At 46.1% G+C, this 22,151-nt stretch overlaps 1 protein-coding gene and 1 pseudogene across 1 annotated transcript; one reads left to right on the top strand and one right to left on the bottom strand.

Moving 5' to 3' along the window:
* Window positions 1–11,866: 11,866 nt before the first annotated feature.
* Window positions 11,867–15,692, bottom strand: LOC125523371 (L-ascorbate oxidase homolog). The gene is made up of 8 exons (XM_048688417.2): window positions 15,268–15,692; window positions 15,042–15,151; window positions 13,725–13,995; window positions 13,539–13,641; window positions 13,085–13,433; window positions 12,592–12,957; window positions 12,414–12,492; window positions 11,867–12,329 (listed from the first exon to the last, which is right to left on the bottom strand). Exons 1-8 carry the CDS (start codon window positions 15,397–15,399, stop codon window positions 12,117–12,119), a joined length of 1,623 nt encoding a protein of 540 aa, XP_048544374.2. The 5' UTR covers window positions 15,400–15,692; the 3' UTR covers window positions 11,867–12,116.
* Window positions 15,693–19,308: 3,616 nt separating this feature from the next.
* On the top strand, window positions 19,309–20,227 carry LOC147961150 (uncharacterized; annotated as a pseudogene).
* The last annotated feature ends 1,924 nt before the right edge of the window (window positions 20,228–22,151 follow it).

Genomic DNA, 22,151 nt, shown 5'->3' with positions numbered 1-22,151 from the left:
CCAAGAGATCCTATCTTGGGGCCTTTTCCGGAGCTCCACCGGTGGGGGAATCGATCACGGGAGGGCTTCTACATCAACACCATAGCCTCTCCGATGACGTGTGAGTAGTTTACCATAGACCTTCGGGTCCATGGTTATTAGCTAGATGGCTTCTTCTCTCTCTTCGAATCTCAATACAAAGTTCTCCTCGATTCTCTTGGAGATCTACTCGATGTAATTCTTTTTGCGGTGTGTTTGTCGAGATCCGATGAATTGTGGGTTTATGATCAAGATTATCTATGCACAATATTTGATTCTTCTCTGAAATCTTTTATGTATGATTTTTTATCTTTGCAAGTCTCTTCAAATTATCAGTTTGGTTTGGCCTACTAGATTGATCTTTCTTGCAATGGGAGAAGTGCTTAGCTTTGTGTTCAATCTTGCGGTGTCCTTTCCCAGTGACAGCAGGGGCAGCAAGGCATGTATTGTATTGTTGCCATCGAGGATTAAAAGACGGGGTTTATATCATATTGCTTGAGTTTATCCCTCTACATCATGTCATCTTGCATAATGCGTTAATCTGTTCTTATGAACTTAATACTCTAGATGCATGCTGGATGGCGGTCGATGTGTGGAGTAATAGTAGTAGATGCAGAATCGTTTCGGTCTACTTGTCGCGGACGTGATGTCTATATACATGATCATGCCTAGATATTCTCATAATTATGCACTTTTCTACCAATTGCTCGACAGTAATTTGTTTACCCACCGTAATACTTATGCTATCTTGAGAGAAGCCATTAGTGAAACCTATGGCCCCCGGGTCTATTTTCCATCATATAAGTTTCCAATCTATTTTACTTTGTAATCTTTACTTTCAATCTATATCATAAAAATACCAAAATATTTATCTTATTATCTCTATCAAATCTCATTTTTGCAAGTGGCAGTGAAGGATTGACAGCCCTTTATCACGTTGGTTGCAAGGTTCTTATTTGTTTGTGTAGGTGCGAGGTGACTTGCATGTAGTCTCCTACTAGATTGATACCTTGGTTCTTAAAAACTGAGAGAAATACTTACGCTACTTTACTGCATCACCCTTTCTCTTCAAGGGAAAACCAACACAGTGCTCAAGAGGTAGCAGTGTCGTGTCGTTCTTGAAGGCACCGCTTGGGAGGCTTCATCCTCTCATGGTGGATGGCTCCTTCGACCTCTAAAGGTGCTTCATTTTCTATGTTGTTTGCTTAGAGTCGTTTGGGGTGATGTAGCTATACTTTAACACCTTTTTATCCAGCCTTGGGTGTGTGTGATGTTGCGTTTGTATCGGTTGGGTTGTATTTGGCCATTGCTTTATATATAAAGCGAGGCGAAAGCCTTTGTCGGTGAAGGACTCCTCTTTGTTATCATAATGGCACATATGTGCTTGTGGGGATGTGTAGGCACAATTAAGCACATAACAACAGTGTAAATTTATACTAATTTCTTTTATTTATTTATAATGCATTATTCTTTGTATATAAATTTCATTGGAATAATTTGTCTATTATACTCAACAAATTAAGCACTTAATACTACATAGTGATTGACATATTTTTATCATATAATCTAATGTCGGTTGTAGAAGACGGGTCTTCACTAAATTTATATCATACTAGCAAAAGGGCCCGTGCGTTACAACGGAAGAAGAAAAATCATATGCCCATAACAGAATATGCATGAAAAAGACTATGTACCGCTAGAATGAATGTGAAGATAACATGTCAGCCGGTGCCCTGGAATTTATCAATTGTAAAACCCAAAGTAAGAGCATCTCCAATAATCGCGCCACCACCACGCCACCCACCCGCCGCCGCCAAAGTTCACCACCACTGTTACGTCACCACCAAAAACCAATTTTAGAGGAAGTTTTCATGAAAACTAAGAAAACAACTCACTCGTCAACTTTCCTAAAATTTACGGACACCCACAGAACCACTTTCACGGGGAATTTTTAACAGGACTTGTTGGAGATGCTCTAAAACTGGTATGAGACATTCCGGTCAACTATGAAGATATTTGTGATGACTTTGTCAATCGCAAGATGATGTGCTGGCTTAATCTTTCGAAGGTGCTCATATGGATAGGTGTGTGTACATTCATATTGATGAGTGTATGCTCGTAAATATGAGTGTCTGCGTGTGTAGTGTGCTAAAAGACCTTTTTAAGCATGCATAGATAATCATGTCAGTCAGTCAGTGTATGCCAAATCCAATAACCATGCATGAGGGCGCATACTTTTTCAACCTTTTGAAACGAAGATGCATAATAAAGGAGAGCAAGGGAGATGCAGCAAGGGAGTTCGTACGTGTTTGGAAGTGCCATAAAACAGCTAGCTGGATCCCCGAGCCGAGCACAGGACTGAATCACGGCGGATTTATTTGAGCAAGCGTGTTTCGCACTGCAACATTATTTGCATTCTCTGCTCATACTATTCCCCCTTACAAACTGAACAACCTATTAGCAATATAATTGAGGGTGCACTCCTTTTAGACAAGCCAGCAGCCATGAAAGCTTGGAAAGAGACACAGAGTCGTGCGCATCGCCGCCGTGATCAAGCATCAAAGCTGACTCGACCGTTGCCCGGTGCTAGCCGTCGAGTCGTGGTACTTGCCTCCTCAGCCCCATCGCGTCTGGGACGTAGATTTTTAAAACATTTGCATCCGGGCCCTGCTATCCTAACTGTTCAATATTGCTTTAAGATCTGTGCAACACAACTAACTTTCTATCTGAAATTTTCTCTTTTTTGTTTCTCTTGCATAAAATCTAAAAAACATTTTTTGTATATTTATTTTTAACCAAAAAATCTGAAAGATTTATTCTAAATTCTAGATAGAAAGCTTTGCCACGCTGCAAAGGTTTGAACTTTAAAACATGTTTTATGCGAGAGAAACAAAAAAGAGAAATGTGTTTGCACGAATCGCGAAACGCAGAATGAATGGCTAGATAGTGAGGGCCTGGGTGCAGGTGTTCTATTATATATTTTCGATCGCGTCTGCGCCTCAGGTACAGATGTACAGTCCCTCATCTCGTCCGACGACCATGATGCGCCTCCGGCCGCCTCTCGGTCACATGTCGTCATCTCTGGCTGTCACCGAACGCAGAAGCCCAACCGCGCGCAACGCTACGGCCATGGTATCCTCTGGTGCAGCTGCCGCCGAGTCCAACCGCGGCGACATCCTCACAACATCTGCTCGCCCACCCAGTTGCCGAGCCCGCTGCTGCATTTTAGTCGCTTTGCGGACAAGGCCGAGCTCCTGCAGCCTCGCCGCCTCCCCTGGACCTCTACCTTCGCTGCTCTGCCTCGCTGTGTGGCCCGAGCGCCCCATTGATCGGTCATGGAAATTCCCGGGCTCATGAAGAGCAGGGTTCCTGCTCATGCAGGAGGCGAGCGTGCATTGACTTTCGCCCATGCCGCTCAATACGCCGTTGGAGATGCGTTGTAACTCGGATGATCTGGAGGAGAGCATGCTCCTGTCCACCAGCCGCTGGGATGCGCTGCAACAGCTCCGGCCAAGGCAGATCTCAAGTTGTACAATCCTTTCGATTTAATTCGAACTGCCCGTGGGATCGGCCTCAGCTTTCGCCTCACTAGTAGAAAACGGAGTTTTAGCGACGGTTCATAAGGACCTTTAGTGCCGGTTTCATAACCGGCATTAAAGGGTGGGCACTAAAGACCCCCCCCCCTCCTTAGTACCGATTCGACACGAACCGGCGCTAAAGTGCCACCACGTGGCGTGAGCTCGCGCCCTGGTATGGGGGACCTTTAGTACCGGTTGGTGTTACCAAGCGGTACTAAAGGTTTTTTTTTTGAAAATTTTGGAAAAAAAAAATTTGATTTTTTTATTTTTAATTTTTTTTTGAATTATTTAATGATTTAGTCTCTAATCACCTCTCTTAACTGCTCAAGTGTGGATGACTCATTCCAAATCATCTAACTTCCTGACCGATCACCCATCCCTCTCACTACTCCAGCCCGAGCACGCTTAACTTTCGGGTTCTATTCTCCTTCGTTTCCAAGTCTGCACTTATTGTTTTCCTGACAATGTAAGATGTCAATCCTATTAACCTTCAGGAGTTTAGCTTGAGCATGAAGTCACACATTTCACCGTTTGAGTTTGAAACTATTATTTTTAAAAAACAGTAATTATTTAGTAACGCTAATATTTTTTGAATAAGTTTGACCATAGTTTGACCAGATTTGACCAAAATTCAAAAAATTGAAATAATTATTTAGTAACACTAATATTTTTGAATAATTATGTAGTAGCATTAATATTTCTTGAATAAGTAGTTTGACCAGATTTAACCAAATTTTTTTAAACAAACTGAAATTTGACCATATCTTTTTTTCCTTTTGGAATTTGAGGATTCTAAAAAATTCCAAACAGGCCGTAGGCGGTCTCCATCGGATGCAGATTTTCGTGCTGAATTTTTTGATATATTATACGTTTTTTTTCCGACATCGTATGCAAAAGTTATAGCCGTTTTACATTTTCCCTACACTTTTTGCAAAACATGTCCAAATTGTAGTTTTTAAATTTTCCTAACTAGTAGATGTAGTAATATAACTACCTCTCGAAGGATTTTATTTTTTGAAGTTTTTATAATTTTCTTTTGATTTTTTCAGAACTGAAATGGCGACACACGGGGGGGGGGGGGGGGGTAGAGTTTGAAAATTGCCCTATAGTGCCGGTTTGTGTCACAAACCAGTACTATAGGTCAGACCCCTTTAGTATCGGTTCATGGCACGAACCGGTACTAAAGGTTAGACCTTTAGTACCGGTTTGTGCCACGAACCGGTACTAAAGGTGATCGTGGGGCCCCGGCCTGACGCCAGCCTGCCACCACCCCTTTAGTACCGGTTTGTGCCACGAACCGGTACTAAAGGTTCAACACGAACCGGCATTAATGCAAATTCGTTCGAACCGGCACTAATGGTACCATTAGTACCTGGCCAAAATCAAATCGGCACTAATGTGCTTCACGTTTGACCATTTTTCTACTAGTGCCTCCTCATCGGGCGGCTTCGTCAGTGGCTTCTCCGCCTCCTCTAGGCGGGTATTTGTAGAGATGCACCTTACGTGTGTTTTTTTAAACAAACTAACAAACATGCCTGTGCGTTGCAACGGAAAAAAACAACACTCACACGCCATTACCCAGTGAGCATGACTAAAGACCTTACCCTCATGCCCAGAGCATGGCTAAAGACCTCACCATCATGCCTACCTAACATAATAAGCATGACTAACATACCTCATCCTCATGTCCACATCCTCTATTTTAATATAACAGCAGACACATGTTTCCGCTTGTCGTCCTCGTCGCCGGTGGTTGTAGTACCAGTTGTCGTCTTTGTCATCCTCGACACCGGTGGTCATAGTACCAGTTGTCACTAACCAAGGTTGGCCAGGTCCAATTGCTGGAGTGTTGAGCCGCCTTTGCGTCCAGCGAAGATCAAGAGCGTTGAACAAAGTTTTCTTTACCATCTGGCTAATATAATAGGTAAAAGCATTGCACATTATATATGCCGGTATCATCTTGTAAATTGAGTAGTTGGTGTCAGAGAGACTTTGAAACCTTAGTTGGAATCCTCATGCATTTTTCACAGGAGTCACTGATTCCTTCCATATCCCTAGTTTAGTAAATTGAACTAAAGCAATGTATCAGGTAGGAATATTTCAAAAAGTTGCCAGGTTTTATTAATAGGTATGGATTAAAACAATGTAGCTACAGTACCTCATAGTTAAAAAAATCATGTTTTAATAAAATGTTTGCCTTTTTGAATTTAGAGTTCCAAAAATATTGGTGTTTTGAAAATGTTTGCAAATTCGAAAAAATAATCATAACAATACCTCCTAGTTTTAAAAAATTGTTTGTGTTTTAATAAATACTCAGGTTTCAAAATAAAATAAAAATAGAAACATTGTTATTTTTTGCAAATTTGAAAAATAATCACAATAGTACCTCCTAGTTTAAAAGAATTGTTTGTGTTTTAAAATATACTCAGGTTTCCAAAAAAGAGAAATATTGTTCTTTTTAAAAAAAGTTCGTGTTTAAATTTTTATTAACAACTTTACAAAATTTCCGCGTTCTAAAATATATTCACTTTTTCAAAAGAAAAATCCTCTCGCTATCTGCCGTAAATGTAAGCTTATTTTAAAGATTTGCGCTGCTAATTAACCAGAAATTCTTTTCTATTCTAGTGGCTGGCCCATTGCGTCCTGTGATTTAATTTTGACAAAAATGAATAGGGAGAACGAGAAAACTCCCTTACGAGGAGAAGACCTGCGACGTGCGATATTTAGCTAGGTCCCACCGTAACCAAAAAACCTGGAGAAACAAACGAATAGGGAGAATGAGAAAACTCCCTTACGAGGAGAAGACCTGCGACGTACGAAATTTAGCTGGGTCCCACCGTAACCAAAAAACTGGAGAAACAATCCTCCCTTTAATATTAGGTAAAGAAGAGGCACCTAGTCCAACTACACGGAGGAAGCAGACGAAAAAAGAGACACCGTACGTGTGTGTTTCCTTTTTTTTCGAACAAAAAATATGTTCGCCCGTGTGTGTGCAGATCTCCAGTAGCAACAAATTGTTTTCTCATCCTTGCGTCGGCCCAATAGAAAATAGAAAAAAAAAGTCGTTCTATGCAGGTCCAAGCCCAACAACGAAACTAACGAATCTAGGAGCTACGTAAACGATTTCCGTGTGACGTAACGACAGAACGACCGCGGAGCAATAGTATCACCTCGGATGTAGAAATAATATAGATGAAAAAAACTAAAAGCGTAAATTCAGGGAAAGAAACGTATTGTGATGGTGAACCCACGGAGTCAATCCGTGCTTTATTATTATTATTATTATTATTATTATTATTATTATTATTATTATTATTATTATTATTATTATTATTATTATTATTATAGGGAAATATGTTGCAGGAAGTGATCTAAGTTGTTTTTTTGGACAACACCTCTTAATCATCTTTGGTTAGACACAATTCTTACAAAAAATCAAAAATCAAAAATCAAATGTCCTCACAAATTAATATGTGACACTTGATGAAATGCAAGTATATGTATGTGTTAATGCCTATTTTAGTTTACTTAGGTATAGTAGCAAACGGTTGGAAACTTAAAGAGATTTCTAGAGTACATGACTGGAGATTTTAGGTGTTAAGGAAATGAGAGGATTTACCCGTTACTAAAAAAGAGTATCAAATTGTCTATGAGGGTATTTTTCCCTCAAAACGTTGGGAATGCTTGTTTGCTAGCTATTTCTTTCATGGCTAGATATGCTCACCATTTCCCTTCATAAAACAATTGTATACTTTGCCCTACAAAATTTCAAGCCTGAACTCTTGTGTTGTTTAATCTACAATCCTCAAATACCAAATTGGTTCGACTGAACCCTTGAACTGCTGGAACCACACAAATTACCCTCCCCCTCGACTTGGTCTAAGGCTCGTTTCGACCCAACTAGATGACATGTTGTCATTTGACCAGATCGCCTACTCTAGTCGGCACACCACATCAGCTCAAGAGTTAAGTAAAATACCCCTAGCTCCCATTTATCTCAACCTCGCTCCGCTTTTACCTTTCCTCTCTCCGCTAGCCAAAACCCTAACCTTATAGAAATATTAGAGCCAAACTCGAGCAATGGGTGGGAGTATCCAATGGTGGTGCAAAGTGGAAGCTCGACATTGTCAGGTGAAAGTGCATCTAATCTCCAGATGGTTTTGGTAATTCATCACAACATATACATCACTGAACTAATGCCTACTCAAAGAATATTTCTGGAAAAGTTCAATCTAGGTACAACAATTGGAAGTGAATGTGGACCCCTCAAAATGCTAAGTACATACATTGGCAAAACTCCAAGACTATCAAAAGGGGATTAAGTTTTGATGATGGTCTAACTGCTCAAATGCTTAGACATATTGCTACAAAATCCTCAATCACACTCTCATATTCCACTATGTCCAAAACCCTAAAGTCCATCTCGGTCCCACCAAAACACACTCATCTGGATCCACCGAGATACCCTTGACATAGCCATTGCCAAACCCTAGCATCTCAGTCTCACCGAGTTGGCCCTTCGGTCCCGCCGAAGAGCACTTGCCAACCTTCTGTTACCAATTGAAATTGACTCAGAATTTCCAATCAGTTTTAATTGGTGACACCGAAGTGTGGAAAGTGCTTAGGTTAGCTTGAATCGGCCTCATCTAAAGGTTCCATCTGGTTTCACCGAAAAGCCTAAAGTTCAAACCTTTTGCATAGATCATGTTCACCGAGTGGTTTCACCTAGTCCCACTGAAGTGTGCACAAAAGTGTGTAATAGTTGGATTTTTGGTGTTGCCTATATATACCCCACCCATTCCACCAACTCCCAGAGAGCGACCAAAGCAAAGCATACACTTCCCATATCCATTTTTCTCAGAGAGAGCTCCATATCCTTTTGTTGAGACCAAAGGGATTCCGCTCCAACCATAGAACTTTGATCTTTAGCCACATCAATTGTTTTCCACCCAAGTCCCTCTCCTACCACATACTCAAACTCATTGAGAGAGTATTTGAGTGTTGAGGAGAATGTATTTTGAAGCACAAGATCAAGGAGTTCATCATCAACAACATCTATTACCTTTTGGAGAGTGGTGTCTGCTAGATTGGTTAAGTGTCACTTGGGAACCTCCAAATCATGTGGAGTGAACCAAGAGTTTGTAAGGGAAAAGATATCACCTAGGCACGAAGATCTACCGGAGTGAGTCTAGTCCTTCTTGGCCATAAGCCATGGTGGAATAGGCAAGGTTGCTTCTTCATGGACACTTTGTGGGTGGATCCCTACATGGACTCTCGCAGTCGTTATCCTTCATGGATTGAAGCCTTCATTAACGTGGATGTACGATAACACCATCTATCGGAACCATGGGAAACATCTTCAAGTCCCCATAGCATTTGCATATCTCCAAACCATTCCTCTACTTACTATCACTTGCAAAGTCGTTACTTTCTGATGCTACTCTATTTAGAATTGCATGTGTAGGGTGCTTGTAGACTTGTTAAAATTGCTAAAATCTACCAAGAACTAAAATTGGGAAAAAGCTAGGATTTTATTTGGAAAGTAGTTTAATCACCCCCCCTCTCTAGGCCTACTTGTGATCCAACATCAGGGAACAACTATAGACCCAACAAAGGAAGGAAGTTGCACTTGTTACCAAACATGGAGCACTTGCTGCGCTACAAACCCACTGATGTGTGGTTGAATGGAGAAGGTGAAGGTGGCGAGGTGGATTTATTGGAGTTTTAGCAACCCACTGAGGAGGTATTTCACTTGTTAAGATCTTGGGTGAGTTTAATTTGTGCTCCAAGTTCTATGCTTTAGGGATTTGTTGCGCTCATTTATCTGAGATGTCAAATTGGTTATAACATCGTTTGCAGCTTCGGGGGATGTGATTTCTTGCTTGGTTTAGCCCGGCTGTACCACCATATTTGAAGGAGATGTTGAAAATTTGCAGACATTTCTTCTTGCATGGTTACCTTTAATTGTTAGATTGACCATTATGGATTGGACCTGGTTGGATTCACAAACTTATTGGCAATCTTTGTGCTTCTCACAAGTGCATTCTCTCCCCTTTTTGGACAAGCGCGTACCTTAATAAATGTGGTTATATGTTAGCTTTCAAACCGTGATGTTTTCTTCAATAAACACACCCAAAGGACAATGAGACCATGTGCATTTTGCCCTTGCTCTATCTCCCTCATCTTGTATGAACTTAAATTCTTTTCTTTCAACCACGCCATAGTGTATGATTGCATCTTTGAAAGCCTTCCCACAAAATGTCACACTCAAGCTAAAATTAATCACTTCGTCTTTGTTTGTTAAACCTTACATATGTGGACACACGCCTGATAAGGTGACCATCACTATCTTCGTGATAAGATTCATCATCTCAAGCACTTGAATCATATTCATACTTGTCTCATGGCTTAACTTCATTCACCATTTTAAAATCATACTCACATGTCAGTCTTTCATTTGCCATCTTCTTGCTCTCTTTGAATTTCCTATAATCTTATCTAATAGCATTTTCCTCATCATCATATAATGAGCAATACAATGGCGCAAAATCATTGTCATCAGAGTTGCTTGGTTCTTAAAATAGCCTTTTTCTTTATTGGCTTATTCTCATCAGCAACATCTATGGTTCCTCTTAAGCTGCACGTGATTGAGCTTGCTCTAGATCAACACAATCATTGTGAGATTCATCAATTTTTGTACTTCTTCAATATTCTCATCCTCCCCATCACTACCTTTTTCATGCTCAACCGATAGATTATCCTGTGCTTTGTACCCAATCCACAATCAATGCAACATAAGCAGGACGTAGGGTTTTACCTCTTTGAGAGGGACTGAACCTGGGTAAAACATTGTATCCCTCTTTGTCTTGTTACCATTAAGCCAAGATCACCAGCTCAGGACCCCCTACGCAAGATCCGCATGATTCAACTCCAACAATGTGTGAGTAGTTCGATAAGGTCATGGGTTGAGGCATAGCCCTGCCACCCGATGTATTTGTTGGAGGGATCAATGGAAGTACTTTGAATTTGTATATGTGATATAAAATTGTTTCGTAAGTTATCTCTTGTCTCGTCCGCGTTCTTCGTCCCTGCAAGTACCCAGGATCATGCAGAGCGGGCCACGGAGAGGCTAAGGGTAGGGATACCATGAAGTGTTATTCTAAACACTAGTGACAGAAAGGTTTAGTATGATAACACAAATCCTATCCTTGGGACAAGAGATGTAGTGATTAAACACCAAATGCTTTTGTCTAATTTCTATCTTAATTACCGGGGCAACCCCGTGTGACGGACATGGTCTTTCGGCTTGACAACTGATTCTTGACACAGGACGTGTGACGATCAAACGTAATTTGGACACATCGCTCACTTCTATATGTTGGAAGCACATCTAGATGGATGACTTTCAGGGCACAAATTAATATCATGATGATCCGTTTGACAAATATATGGTTGTAAGAAAAGTCCTCATACCCATGCCTATTTTTATTATAACTGTTTTCAGTTTTAACTTGATTTTGATCCGGTCAATTGCAAAAACTTGGTAGAAACCTCTGACTTCGAGGGTGCCTTTTTCTCATGTGTTCGATAACTCAAGGTCACCTATGGGGAAAAGGCGAGAATCCTTTCTGCTTCTTTACCAGATTACTAAAGGGACTAATCATCAACACATCTACACCATTTTGGTGAGAACCCGAGGGCCACCTCACTCTCATTGTAGGCTTTCTCAAAATCAATTTTGAAGATGACTCTGCTCGACATTTTTGAAGCTCACATATAGTCTCATGTAGGACAACAATCCCATCGAGTATATTTCGTCCTGGTATGAACGATGTTTGAGTGGAGTAGACCACATGGTCAACCACCCCATTCGACTGGTTAGTTGTCACCTTCATAGAAATCTTAAAGATGACATTCATAAGACAAAATCAACTGATAAATATTGTTGGATCCAACTTGCATATCAGCAAAATAATTTTCTCGAAGTTTAGAATATGTTAAGATTTTTATGTGTAGTTAGTTAAACAACTATAGCATGTTCCCCTTAATCACATCCCAGAAAGGTTGTTAAAATTCAGCCAGGAAGCCATCCCAGAAAGGTTGTTCAAATTCAGTCACGTTGATACCATTTGATCTCTTACTCTCACACAAGGTTGGTAATTTGCCAGTTTAATTCTTACTCACACAAAACACTGGCTATTTGCTTGTTTAATTCAAGTTTTTTTTAATTTGCTTGTTTAATTCAAGCTCATCTACATATATCCATACCATCAACGAACAATGTAGTACTACCTCTATAACTAAATATAAGGCGTTTTTGCAGTTCCAAATAGGAGAGCAAGCAAGATGCTTGCCATACGTAACATTTTGCCTACAATTTCCAGGAAAAGAATCACGAATAGCACCGACACGCCGCTACAAATACAGACCATCTCAAAGCTTGTTTCCTGTCAAAAGAATTTGGAGCTCAGCAACCTGATTCTCAGATTCAGTCACCCCTTCATGACACGGAAACTGAATTCAGAGCGGCCTGGTCCGGCGGCCGGAGGCGCGGCCGCAGAGCAGTGCGTTCTTGGGGATGGGGTTCTCGTCGCGCCACGAGTTCGCCGGCGAGTATACCCGCAGGTAGAACTGCTGGCCCAGGTACTGCCTGCCCCAGCTCTCCGACCGAACGTTCCACATCCCCACGTTGTCCAGTGGCATGTATATCGCTGTCCACGCCCCAGGATACACCTATGAAGCACAAAGTTCAGAACTAAAATCAGACACCGTAGAGCTGCTGCTTGGTTAGTCGGCTGTCACCGGAGACGAACATACCTGCAACGTGTACCGGGCGATCGCGTCTCTCAGGTTGTAGCTCTGACGGCTCGCCGGCGTCCACTGCCCTCCGTCCATCCTGCAATTCATTTTCCATCCAGAAATCAATGATCAGCCATACAAATCACTGTGTTAAATCAAGCCCATGATTTGCAAGAATGGCAGCAAGCGAACGCACCCGACGACCCAGAAGGCATAGCCGTCGATGTGCCAGGACTGCACGGAGCCCTCAGCGTTCTCAAAGACGACCTCAACGTAGTCCCGCATGTTGGACGCCATGACGGCCGTCTGGAGGTAGGCGGGGCCGCCGGATGGGGCGTCGGGCATGCTCCCCGGCGTGAACACGCCCTGGATGTTGTAGAAGTCGGCCACCTTGAGCGGGGTATCGGTCGGGATGAAGGACACGCTGTTCACCGCGTACCTCAGCTTGCCGTTGATGGTAACCCGCGAGTTGGCGAGCCTCATCGTTCTCGTCGTGTTCACTTGGCCATAGTGGTACGACCCCTGAGGGTTCGGCCTCGGTCCACTCGCCGTCAGGTTCCACCTGCGTTCATCATTCAGAGAGTTTCAGTCATTCAGAGTCCCAGCATATGTATGTGACTTCATTTTTTTTTCAGTCATTCAGAATCGCAGCATATGTGACTTCAGTTTTTACAGTCATTCAGTCTTACCGGATTGATCTGGCCTGATTCAGAGACCAGTCGATCTCGACGGTCGGCCCGGGGGGAGGAGGCAACGCTGCGGGGACGCCATTCGAGTTGCTGTAATGGAGCATGGCGGTGTTGGTGAGAACGGGGTTGGTGAAGCGCGTCGAGACGACGATGGTGTAGTCCTGGGGTGGCTGGTCGGCCTTCACGAGGAACGAGTAGGACTGGCCTAGGTGGATGTCGAGCGACGAGTAGGTGTTCTGCATGGTGTGCGATCCCTCCACCTCCACCAGGAGCAAGGAATGGCCCTGGATCCTTATGTTCACCGAGGTCGAGATGCCCACGTTTGACACCCGAAAACGATATGTTTTCCCTGGCAAAATTACATGAAGCTAGTTCAGTACAACCATGTCTCTGTCTTACCAAATATGAAGTGCTTATCAACTATTTTTGGGCTGCTTTACTCTGATGATTTTACCTTGGTCTACTGTGAACCTATTGCCATTCGAGCCATGGCCATTGATAAGGAGCCCGTCAGGGAACGGAAGGTCGTTACCACTGTCCAGAATGCCTTTCAAGTCCTGCAAAGTTTCGAGTTTCAGTTCAGGTTTACCATTCTTTTCGTGAAACGTCGCACTTCAATGCAGCAAAAACATGAGCTTACAGTGTGGTTGAGCTTGAACCAGTCACCGGCCAAGATGGTGAAATCACCGGCAGGGGGGTTGAACGGAACGGGGATCCTCGGGCGGCTAAGGACCCTGATGCCACCGTACCCGCCAGCCGCCTTATGGAACGCGAGAGAAGGGAAGTAGTAGTAGCTCCCGATCTGGTCCTTGAACTGCATGTTGTAGGTGAAGTTGCCCCCCGGAGGGATCGGGCAGTTTGTGCCGTACACGCCGTCTTGCCATGAGCTCCTCCTCTGCTGAATCCCCTGCCTGCAGTGTATGCACCGTCAGACCATGTTACGCTATTCATTTACGCAGTCCAATCGTCGTCGTTCCAAACACAGTTAAAATTCAGCATCGCTAGCCTAGCTGATAAACAGAACTATTTAGAAGCAGCTTCATGTACTTCTTTCACAATAGTAATTCACGTGGCTTTTCTTGGCGATAAGGCCCAAGTTGGGGGATATAAGTTACATGGTTACCACACTTGGAAGGCAAAAGAAGCCAGGAACCGCATCGGCCTGGTGCACATGCCAAATGCTGAAAACACACTAGGCCCACTGATACCAGTTGCACACTTGTTTCTTTCGTTCACCACTGATCTGATCTGTAGTGAAAGCGAAAACACGGCCGAAAGAAGTTGAAAAAAATGTTATTATTCATGAAAGGATAGAGATGGCACTGGATCTGAGAAGGGCATCAGATCCGGTCTAGAGCTAAACAAATGCCGACATTTGTTTGCCTGCCCTGAGGCTGGGACAGCTCATTACCAGGGACATCCGTCACGAGCTCTGCCAGTGCCGAGGCGCAGCGCTTACTAAATGGAGATTTACACATGTGTCTGCTCGATCTACTGAACCAAATTTAACTGTCCACTTGCACTGTTGCACTGTTGCGCAGGTGATGTCCTGGGCTGGGAGTCGGCGTATTCTTCCGTATATGTTCACATTTGGAAAATAACTCTCCATGCCAACAACGACGTATATAGGTAGCAGTGTAAAAAGAGAAAGGCATTTACCCGGTAGTTTCAGTGAAGAGATGCTGTAAAAACAGAAAGGGGAAAAACATGGCCATACATTTCGATTTCACAGCTTAATCTAGACCATATATACATGCGAAGGCATGAATATATGTGTGGCAGTTAAATAAGCTCGGAAATGAGCCGACCGGCGGCATTCCAGCAGGAATGCAGCGTGGAGAGAGAAGCATCTGTGCCGAGCTTCAAATGAACAGCGGCTAATTTGGGGAGAGGCACCGACACGCACAGTGGAAACGTACGGACGGGCAGGAGGAGAGGAAGAAGAAAGGATAATTACCATGAGAGGAGAAATGGTGCGGGCAGGTTGTTGAAGACGTTGATGATGATGTTGTCGTTGGTGACGGCGTCGATCTGCGGCCCCGGGAACTGCCCGTTGATCAGGATCCCCTGAACCCACCCGCGGCTCAGCAGAAACAGAGCAAGAAGGAGAAAGAAGAGGATGTAGGAGAAGAGGACGAAGATGCAGAGCAATGCGCCGCCGCACTGCCGGCGTACGTACGTACCTGCTGCTTGACGCCGAGCGGGTAGATGTCGCCGAAGGTGACGTTCCAGGTGTAGAACCGGTAGGGGTCCTCGGCCCTGGCCGCCGCGAGGAGGACGAAGACGCAGAGGGCGGCGGGAGACGATATCTTCATTTCCAGCCTCTGTCGTCAACACGCGCAAACTCCTACCACCGACGGGGCTGCCCACTGTGCCCTCCTCTCAGTAGGAGTGACGAGCGTGCAGTGGAGTGAGGTGGGTGGGTGGCGGGGGGCGGGGCGCAGCCGCACAGGGGTCAAAGGGTGGCAGGGAGGAAAGGGATGGGTCGATCTGGCCGGGCGACGAGGGAGAGAATATAAATGAGGCACAGGCGGGGTCTGCGGGGCAGTGATGGCGAGCATTGGTTGGCTGGACGGGGAGGATGCGTGCGTCCGCAGACGTACGCGCTTTGCCAGATTTCTGGCCGGGCTGGGATCCATCGCCGGAGGAGAGAGAGAGAGAGAGAGACGGTGGCGCGCTCGTGGTTTGAGGGAGGGGGCAGGGCGGCAGTGGCGTGAGTTGGCACGACGGCCTGCTGCTGCGTGGGTGGAAACGGCGGGACGCGTAGCGAACGGCGCAAAATCCTGCGCGTACGCGGCCGAGGCATGATTTGGATACCACCATGAATCAAGGGATAAACTTGGTAAAAAATTGTTGTGAGCGTGCTTTGTGGGATCCCAAAAATCGCCACGCTGATATTTAGCATTTGCTGAATATATTGCATGCTGATCGGGCAGTTATCAGATCTTTCCGCTAATCTCGCGCAATGCTGCCAACTTTTGGCGTTGTCCATTTAACAACGGTAATGATAAATTGGCAAACATTCGCCGCGGGAGGTCCCGGTGAATGCCTGCACGGCCATCTGATCAAAATCATGCTGATGGTATTTTTTTTAAATGTCGTCTGTGCAAAAAACTATTATGCTCTTCCGAAGAAAATGACATCTCTTTCAATTAAAGTTGTGAGGAAAAACGTTTGCAAATGTCATCCATTCCTGGCGAATGTTTCAAGATATTGCGGTCCTTCAAAAAACCAATCATGTCAAGCATGCAGTTGCATGACGATTAATTTATTTTTTTGCGGGGGTTACAACAATTATTAGTTTCCCAGATAAATTCGACATGCCTCGTGATCTTGTTGTATAGCTGACTACATGGGTGAAGTTCACTAGGGGAGGTCCCAGCAAATGCTTGCACAGTTGTCCGATCAAAATCATGTGGATGGTAGTATATTTAGAAAAACAAAAATGCTACACACACGGACTCCCGGACTTTACGGACTCCCATCTCACGGATTTTAACTGGTGGGCTGGGTGCCCAGGCCCGTAAACCACCCGTAACCCTCCGTCGATGTAGCAAAGCCGTTTAAAAAAATATCTTTTATGTCAAAAGCGGCTATGCACTTCTGAAGAAAATGTCATGCCCTATAACTAAAATTGTCAGAAAAACATTTGCAAATGTCATCCTTTTCTAGAGAACATTCATCAGATATTGCCGTTCTTTAACAAAGCAATCATGTCAATTTGCATCATGAGCCTTCCGACAATTGTTATTTCTGCACAAACTCTACCTGCTTCATGACCGCGTTGTATAGCCGACTAAATAGACTTGATTAATGATGGCTTAAATGGTTTCCATGTGGCGTAACTAATTCACTCATAATCAAGTTTTAAATTTGGCTCACATTTCTCTGAATTATTTCAAGTTCTACCACTCTATTTTTTCAGTGGTAGGCCGTGTCCGTCGACTATGAGTTGTCTGTGACGACTTCATCAATTTGAAGATCTGCTGGCTCAATCTTTCAGAGTTGTTCATAGGAACAAGGTTGCGTGCATTCGTTTGTCATGCACTATTTTCTTTTAATATGACTACATACACAACTCGAAAATCTCCCCTATAGCTGGCCAAACGGGCCGGGCTAATCAGGCCAGCCCGCGAGCACTCCGACACAGCACGAGCTAAATGGGCTGTACCTGGGCCTGGAGCCTGGGCACCTGGGCCGGCACGGCACGATCCATTTATTGTTTTTATATAATTTTCAAAATTATTTTCTTAAAAAATATAATTTTCAGAATTATTTTATATATGTATATCTAAAATACTGCCCAATATGCCTAAAAATCAGCCCAACAGGCTGAAAACTTGCAGCCCAGCGTGCTAAACAGGCCAACATGCCGTCCTGTTTACTTAATTAGGTTGTGCCTGGACCTGGAGGCGGAGCACGTGAGCCGCACGGGCCGACCCGTATAATAATTGTACCCTTGCGGGCCGGGCCGGGCCAGACACGATTACAATGGACCGGGCCGGGCTGGCCTGTTTGGTCAGGTATGATCTCCCCCATATATGTGTGGGCAGACAGTCCGGACACACTGTCTAGACAGAAGACACATCTCCAATAGGCATTCCCAAAGCAGCTTCATTTGGCTGGGTTCTCCCAACCGCCTTAAACCTAGCCATATACGAAGTGATAATAAGTTGTTTGGACAGTAATTATAAAAACCGGAGCAGACCGATGTTTTGACCAAAAACGCAGAACCAAGGCCTTGTCTGGGTTTTAAGGTGGGCTAGTCTTGTATATAAAATTAGCAAAACACCAAGAAAATTGTGTGTAAACTAGCAGTAGAACTTTTGACCTTGAGTCACTGCACGCCCAAAGACCAACCAACTGGGCTAGCTACAATTTTTTATTTAATAATTGATTAGAATGAATATTACATGTATTCATTTTATCAGAGTTTGGAACTTTTACAAGAATAACTTAAATATTCTTTTTTTGTCGATATTAAACCCATTGAACAGGCGGTCCCACTATTAAAAACCTAACCCAATAGCCTCACCAGCTCGACTGTCGGTTCAGTTTTTAAATTATGGTTCATATATGTTCATCAAGACGCCACTTTGGCATGTCCTAGTTTGCCCGATCGTTGTCGCCATACATCAAGGAGCATTTGTGGAATTGTTAGAAAAAAAGGAGCATTTGTGGATTCATCGTGAAAGCCTTTAGGTTCGTGATGTTGTTTGAACTATGTACTAGAGATTCTTCTTCGATTAACCAACCAGTTTTGTCTAAGGCACATAATGTGCCTTAAGTATTACACATCTAAGTGACTCAATCAAATATAAAATCTCTATATAAAATTAATGACATATAAAACTTATATGTGTTTTTTATTTATTTTAATGACAAATATTTTCGAACGGAGGGAGTACACATTTAGACGTGCTTTAACAAACCCGTAATGCAAAACTAGTGGCGCCGCATTGGATCCGCCCCTGACGCGAAAGCGCCTAATGATCAATCAGACAGAGACGGAGAGAAAAGGACGAGACGCAATTTGATTGCTCTTGATCGTACGACGGCATGTCCGCACGTGATCCGCACAGAAATTAATTAACCCAACCCTGAACTAATCATCCTCCACGTTCCGTCGCTTGTGCCTCGATTCGCCCACCACTGGCCTCCCTCCGCTCCGCAGGGACCGACATGCGTCTGCTTGCACGATCGCCCAAGAATCAAAACGCGTTTCGACGAGCAAACCGCTACGCGCACCCGTCGTTCGCCCCACCCTCTCCTCTCCTCGACCCTCCGCCGGAATTTCGAAGTAGCAAAGCTGAGTTGTACTGCATCACGTACTCTGCCTGCTGGCTCTCTCATCAGACCCCGAGCTCTTGCCGCGCCGGGGCTAGCGGGAGAGTCGACAGGGGATGCATGCGTCGCCTGCGTCGCCGGCGCGGGCAGCGGCTGGGGATGCCCGCGAGTGCGGTCGATCAGCCGGCAGCCACAGCCCACAGAGGGCCATCGGCCACATGTGGGCACGCATCTGAGACCTACGCGGCTTGCGCTCCCGTGTCCCGACCCCCGATCGTATTGCTTGCCAGCCGCACACATTGGCTCACCAACTGACATGGCCATCAGTCGCACGGGTCGCCACTACAAGAGGGCAATGCTTTGTTGCATGAGAGCATTTACAACCGGCTCCCCAACTGACCCGGCCATCCGGGCAACGCCCCGTGACAGAAACATGACTTAAAGCATCTCCAGCCGTTCGGCTCCCAGGGCGCGTCGAAAAAGAATCGTCTAGGGACGAGCCGACGCTGGATTGGCGCGTGGGGACGACTTTGTTCCCAGTCATCGGTCCATCGGTCGCCCCGGATTCGACGATGTTTTGTATAAATATATGCAAATACGGCGATTTTTTGCATGAACTCGACGAAACTTTATTGAAAATTGTACAAACAACACGCAAACTACGCTTGAACTACGTCTAAACTACGCCTAGCCGCCGCCGTCTACATGTCGAGAAGCCTGTAGAAGCGGGTGTAGTCGCCGCCGTCGTCATCGTCGTCGCCGTCATCGTCGCGCGGCTGGCTTGGGCCGGCGTCGTCCCTGCTGCAGCCCTGGCCAGGGTCGTCGAGGCGCGGCGGCGCGCTGGTCCTCCTCTTCGCTGTCGAGGACGATGACGCCGCCCTCCTCGCGCCCGCGGTACCGGGCCTGGAGCTCCGCGTACGCCCGTCGCTGGCGGCGTACCTGCTATCGGACATGGTCCTCCTTCGCCCACTTGAGGGCGGACTCGTCGTCGGGGGCCGCCATCTCGACATGCTCCGGCTTCACCGGGGGCAGCCTCGGCTCCTGCTTTGGCCGGACCAGGCGGAAGGAACCGCGCGGGGAGGCCCGGGCACCCTCGTTGATGACGAGGGCGCCGAGCGGGATCTCCTCCGGCTCGGGCTTGACAGGGCGGAGCGCGGCCAGCGAGCCGGACCCCGACGACAAGGACGACCCAGGCTCCATCCGCCGCGGCGTCCAGGAGCTGCCACGTCGATGAGAGAAGGTCGGCCGCGACGGGTACTCAAGGCGCGACACGTTGTCGGTCTCGATGTGGTCGAGGACGGCTTTGAGGGTGCGGCCTGGCACGCCCCACCACCCGCGCCGCCCGTCGGCGTTTAGACGGCCGCGCGGGATAACGCCGTTGGTGGCGGCGATCCGCTCCTCGCGGCGGCGTTGGAAGTACGAGGTCTAGAGGTGGTGGCTGTCGGCGGCGTAGCACGGCTCATTCCACTACTCCTCCGTCATGGACGAGCGGATGCGGGCGATCTCGGCCCGCCGCGCCGCCCCTTCGGGCACTGGTAGCACCGGGCCGCCGCCGGCGCTCAGCCTCCACGTCCCCGGCACCCGCATGTCCGGTGGCGCCGGGTTCTCAGCCTCGTACAGCAGGCGCGCCTCCAGCTCTTGGAGGTGGCGGCGGTGAAAGCCGTTCGCCGCCGCGCCGTCGCCTGGGTACCTCTCGGCCATCTTTTTCGTCGGCGGGAAGAGGGGAGAGTCTGTGCTTTCTGCGCCGGAGAGGGGGTAAATGAGAGCTGTGGCGTCCACCGGCGGGGAGGTCGGCTTTTATAGCCGCAGCTGGGCGGCGACGGGGCTGCATGCCGGGCGACGCGTGGCGGGATGCGTGTCACGACGTGTTCACTGCGCCGCCCGTGAGGTATCAATGGAGGCTGACCGGCGCGGCAGCCTTCACATTGATTCCCGTGGGAACCGAGGCGATGAGGGCAACGAAGCGGCGTCTCGCTGACTCGGCGGGTCCATCCACCTTCGCACCAAAAAATGTCCGCCCAGTCCAGACCACTGTCACGCCGAGTTCAGCCTGGGTCCGCCGGCGCCAGTTCCAGCCCAAACCGGCGAAAATCGGGCTCCTGGGGATGCGACTAGGCCGATTTTTGAGTGCCGACGCGGAAAAATCACCTGGGGAGGGCCTGCTGGGGGCGCGGCTGGAGATGCTCTTAGCTGGGCTCCTTCGGCCAGCCGCGGATGTCTGGGCTTACCGGCACCCCTTGAACCAAGCCCGATCACAGACGGCTCGATCAGTGCCTGAAAAAAATGCTTAGGGCATCTTCAATGCCGACCCTCAAACCTTCCACAACTGTTCGGACCACACTGTCTGGACCACAAAAGCTAACCAACACGGGTTTGTATCGGTCCGGACGTGTTTTCTCCCGCAAACCGGAGACAAACATGGGAAGGTTTGCGGCAGTCCAGACCACTGTCACGCTCACTTCTAACCGCCCTGGCCCACCAAATACATATCCCCCCGCGTGCTTCCCGCCTGGTGTCAGCTGCCCGCATTCATGAAGTTGTAGAGCGCGCTGCTCCACATTGAAGGCGGCTCAGGGCGGACGTAACCTCTCACTGCCTTCGCCGTTGAAGTGGCACGCCGACCGAGGGCACCTCCCACTGTGTGCCCTAGTGGCTTGTGGGGCCCACATTCAGCTATTTGACCAAAATTCCGCCTCTATAAATTCTCTAAAATTGGGAAACCAATAGAGAGCCACCCAAAAATACCTTTTCTGCCGCCGCAAACTTCTGTTCTTGAGAGATCCCATCTGGTACCTTTTCTAACACTCTGCTGAAGGAGTAATCAACCATGGAGGGGTTCTACATCAACCTTCCTGCCCGTCTGATGATGTGTGAGTAGTTTACCATAGACATACGGGTCCATAGCTAGTAGTTAGATGTCTTCTTCTCTCTCTTTGATCTTCAATACAATGTTCTCCATAATGTTCTTGTAGATCTATTCGATGTAATCACTTTTTGCGGTGTGCTTGCTGGGATCCGATGAATTGTGAGTTTAGGATCAGATTATCTATAAATATTATTTGAGTCTTCTCTGAACTCTTTTATGCATGATTATTATAGCTTTGTATTTCTCTTCAGACTATTGATTTGGCTTGGCCAACTAGATTGTTTTTTCTTGCAATGGAAGAGGTGCTTTGTGATGGGTTTGATATTGCAGTGCTCAATCCCAGTGACAGAAAGGGACATAACATGTATTTGTATCATTGCCATTAAGGATAAAATTATGGGGTTTATTCATATT

This window comes from Triticum urartu, chromosome 7A (genome assembly GCF_056163025.1).
Source record: "Triticum urartu cultivar PI428250 chromosome 7A, HENAU_Tu73, whole genome shotgun sequence".
Classification (NCBI taxonomy): Eukaryota; Viridiplantae; Streptophyta; class Magnoliopsida; order Poales; family Poaceae; genus Triticum; species Triticum urartu.
The sequence above is the reverse complement of the archived record's forward strand: the minus strand, read 5'-3'. Positions and strand labels throughout refer to the sequence as shown.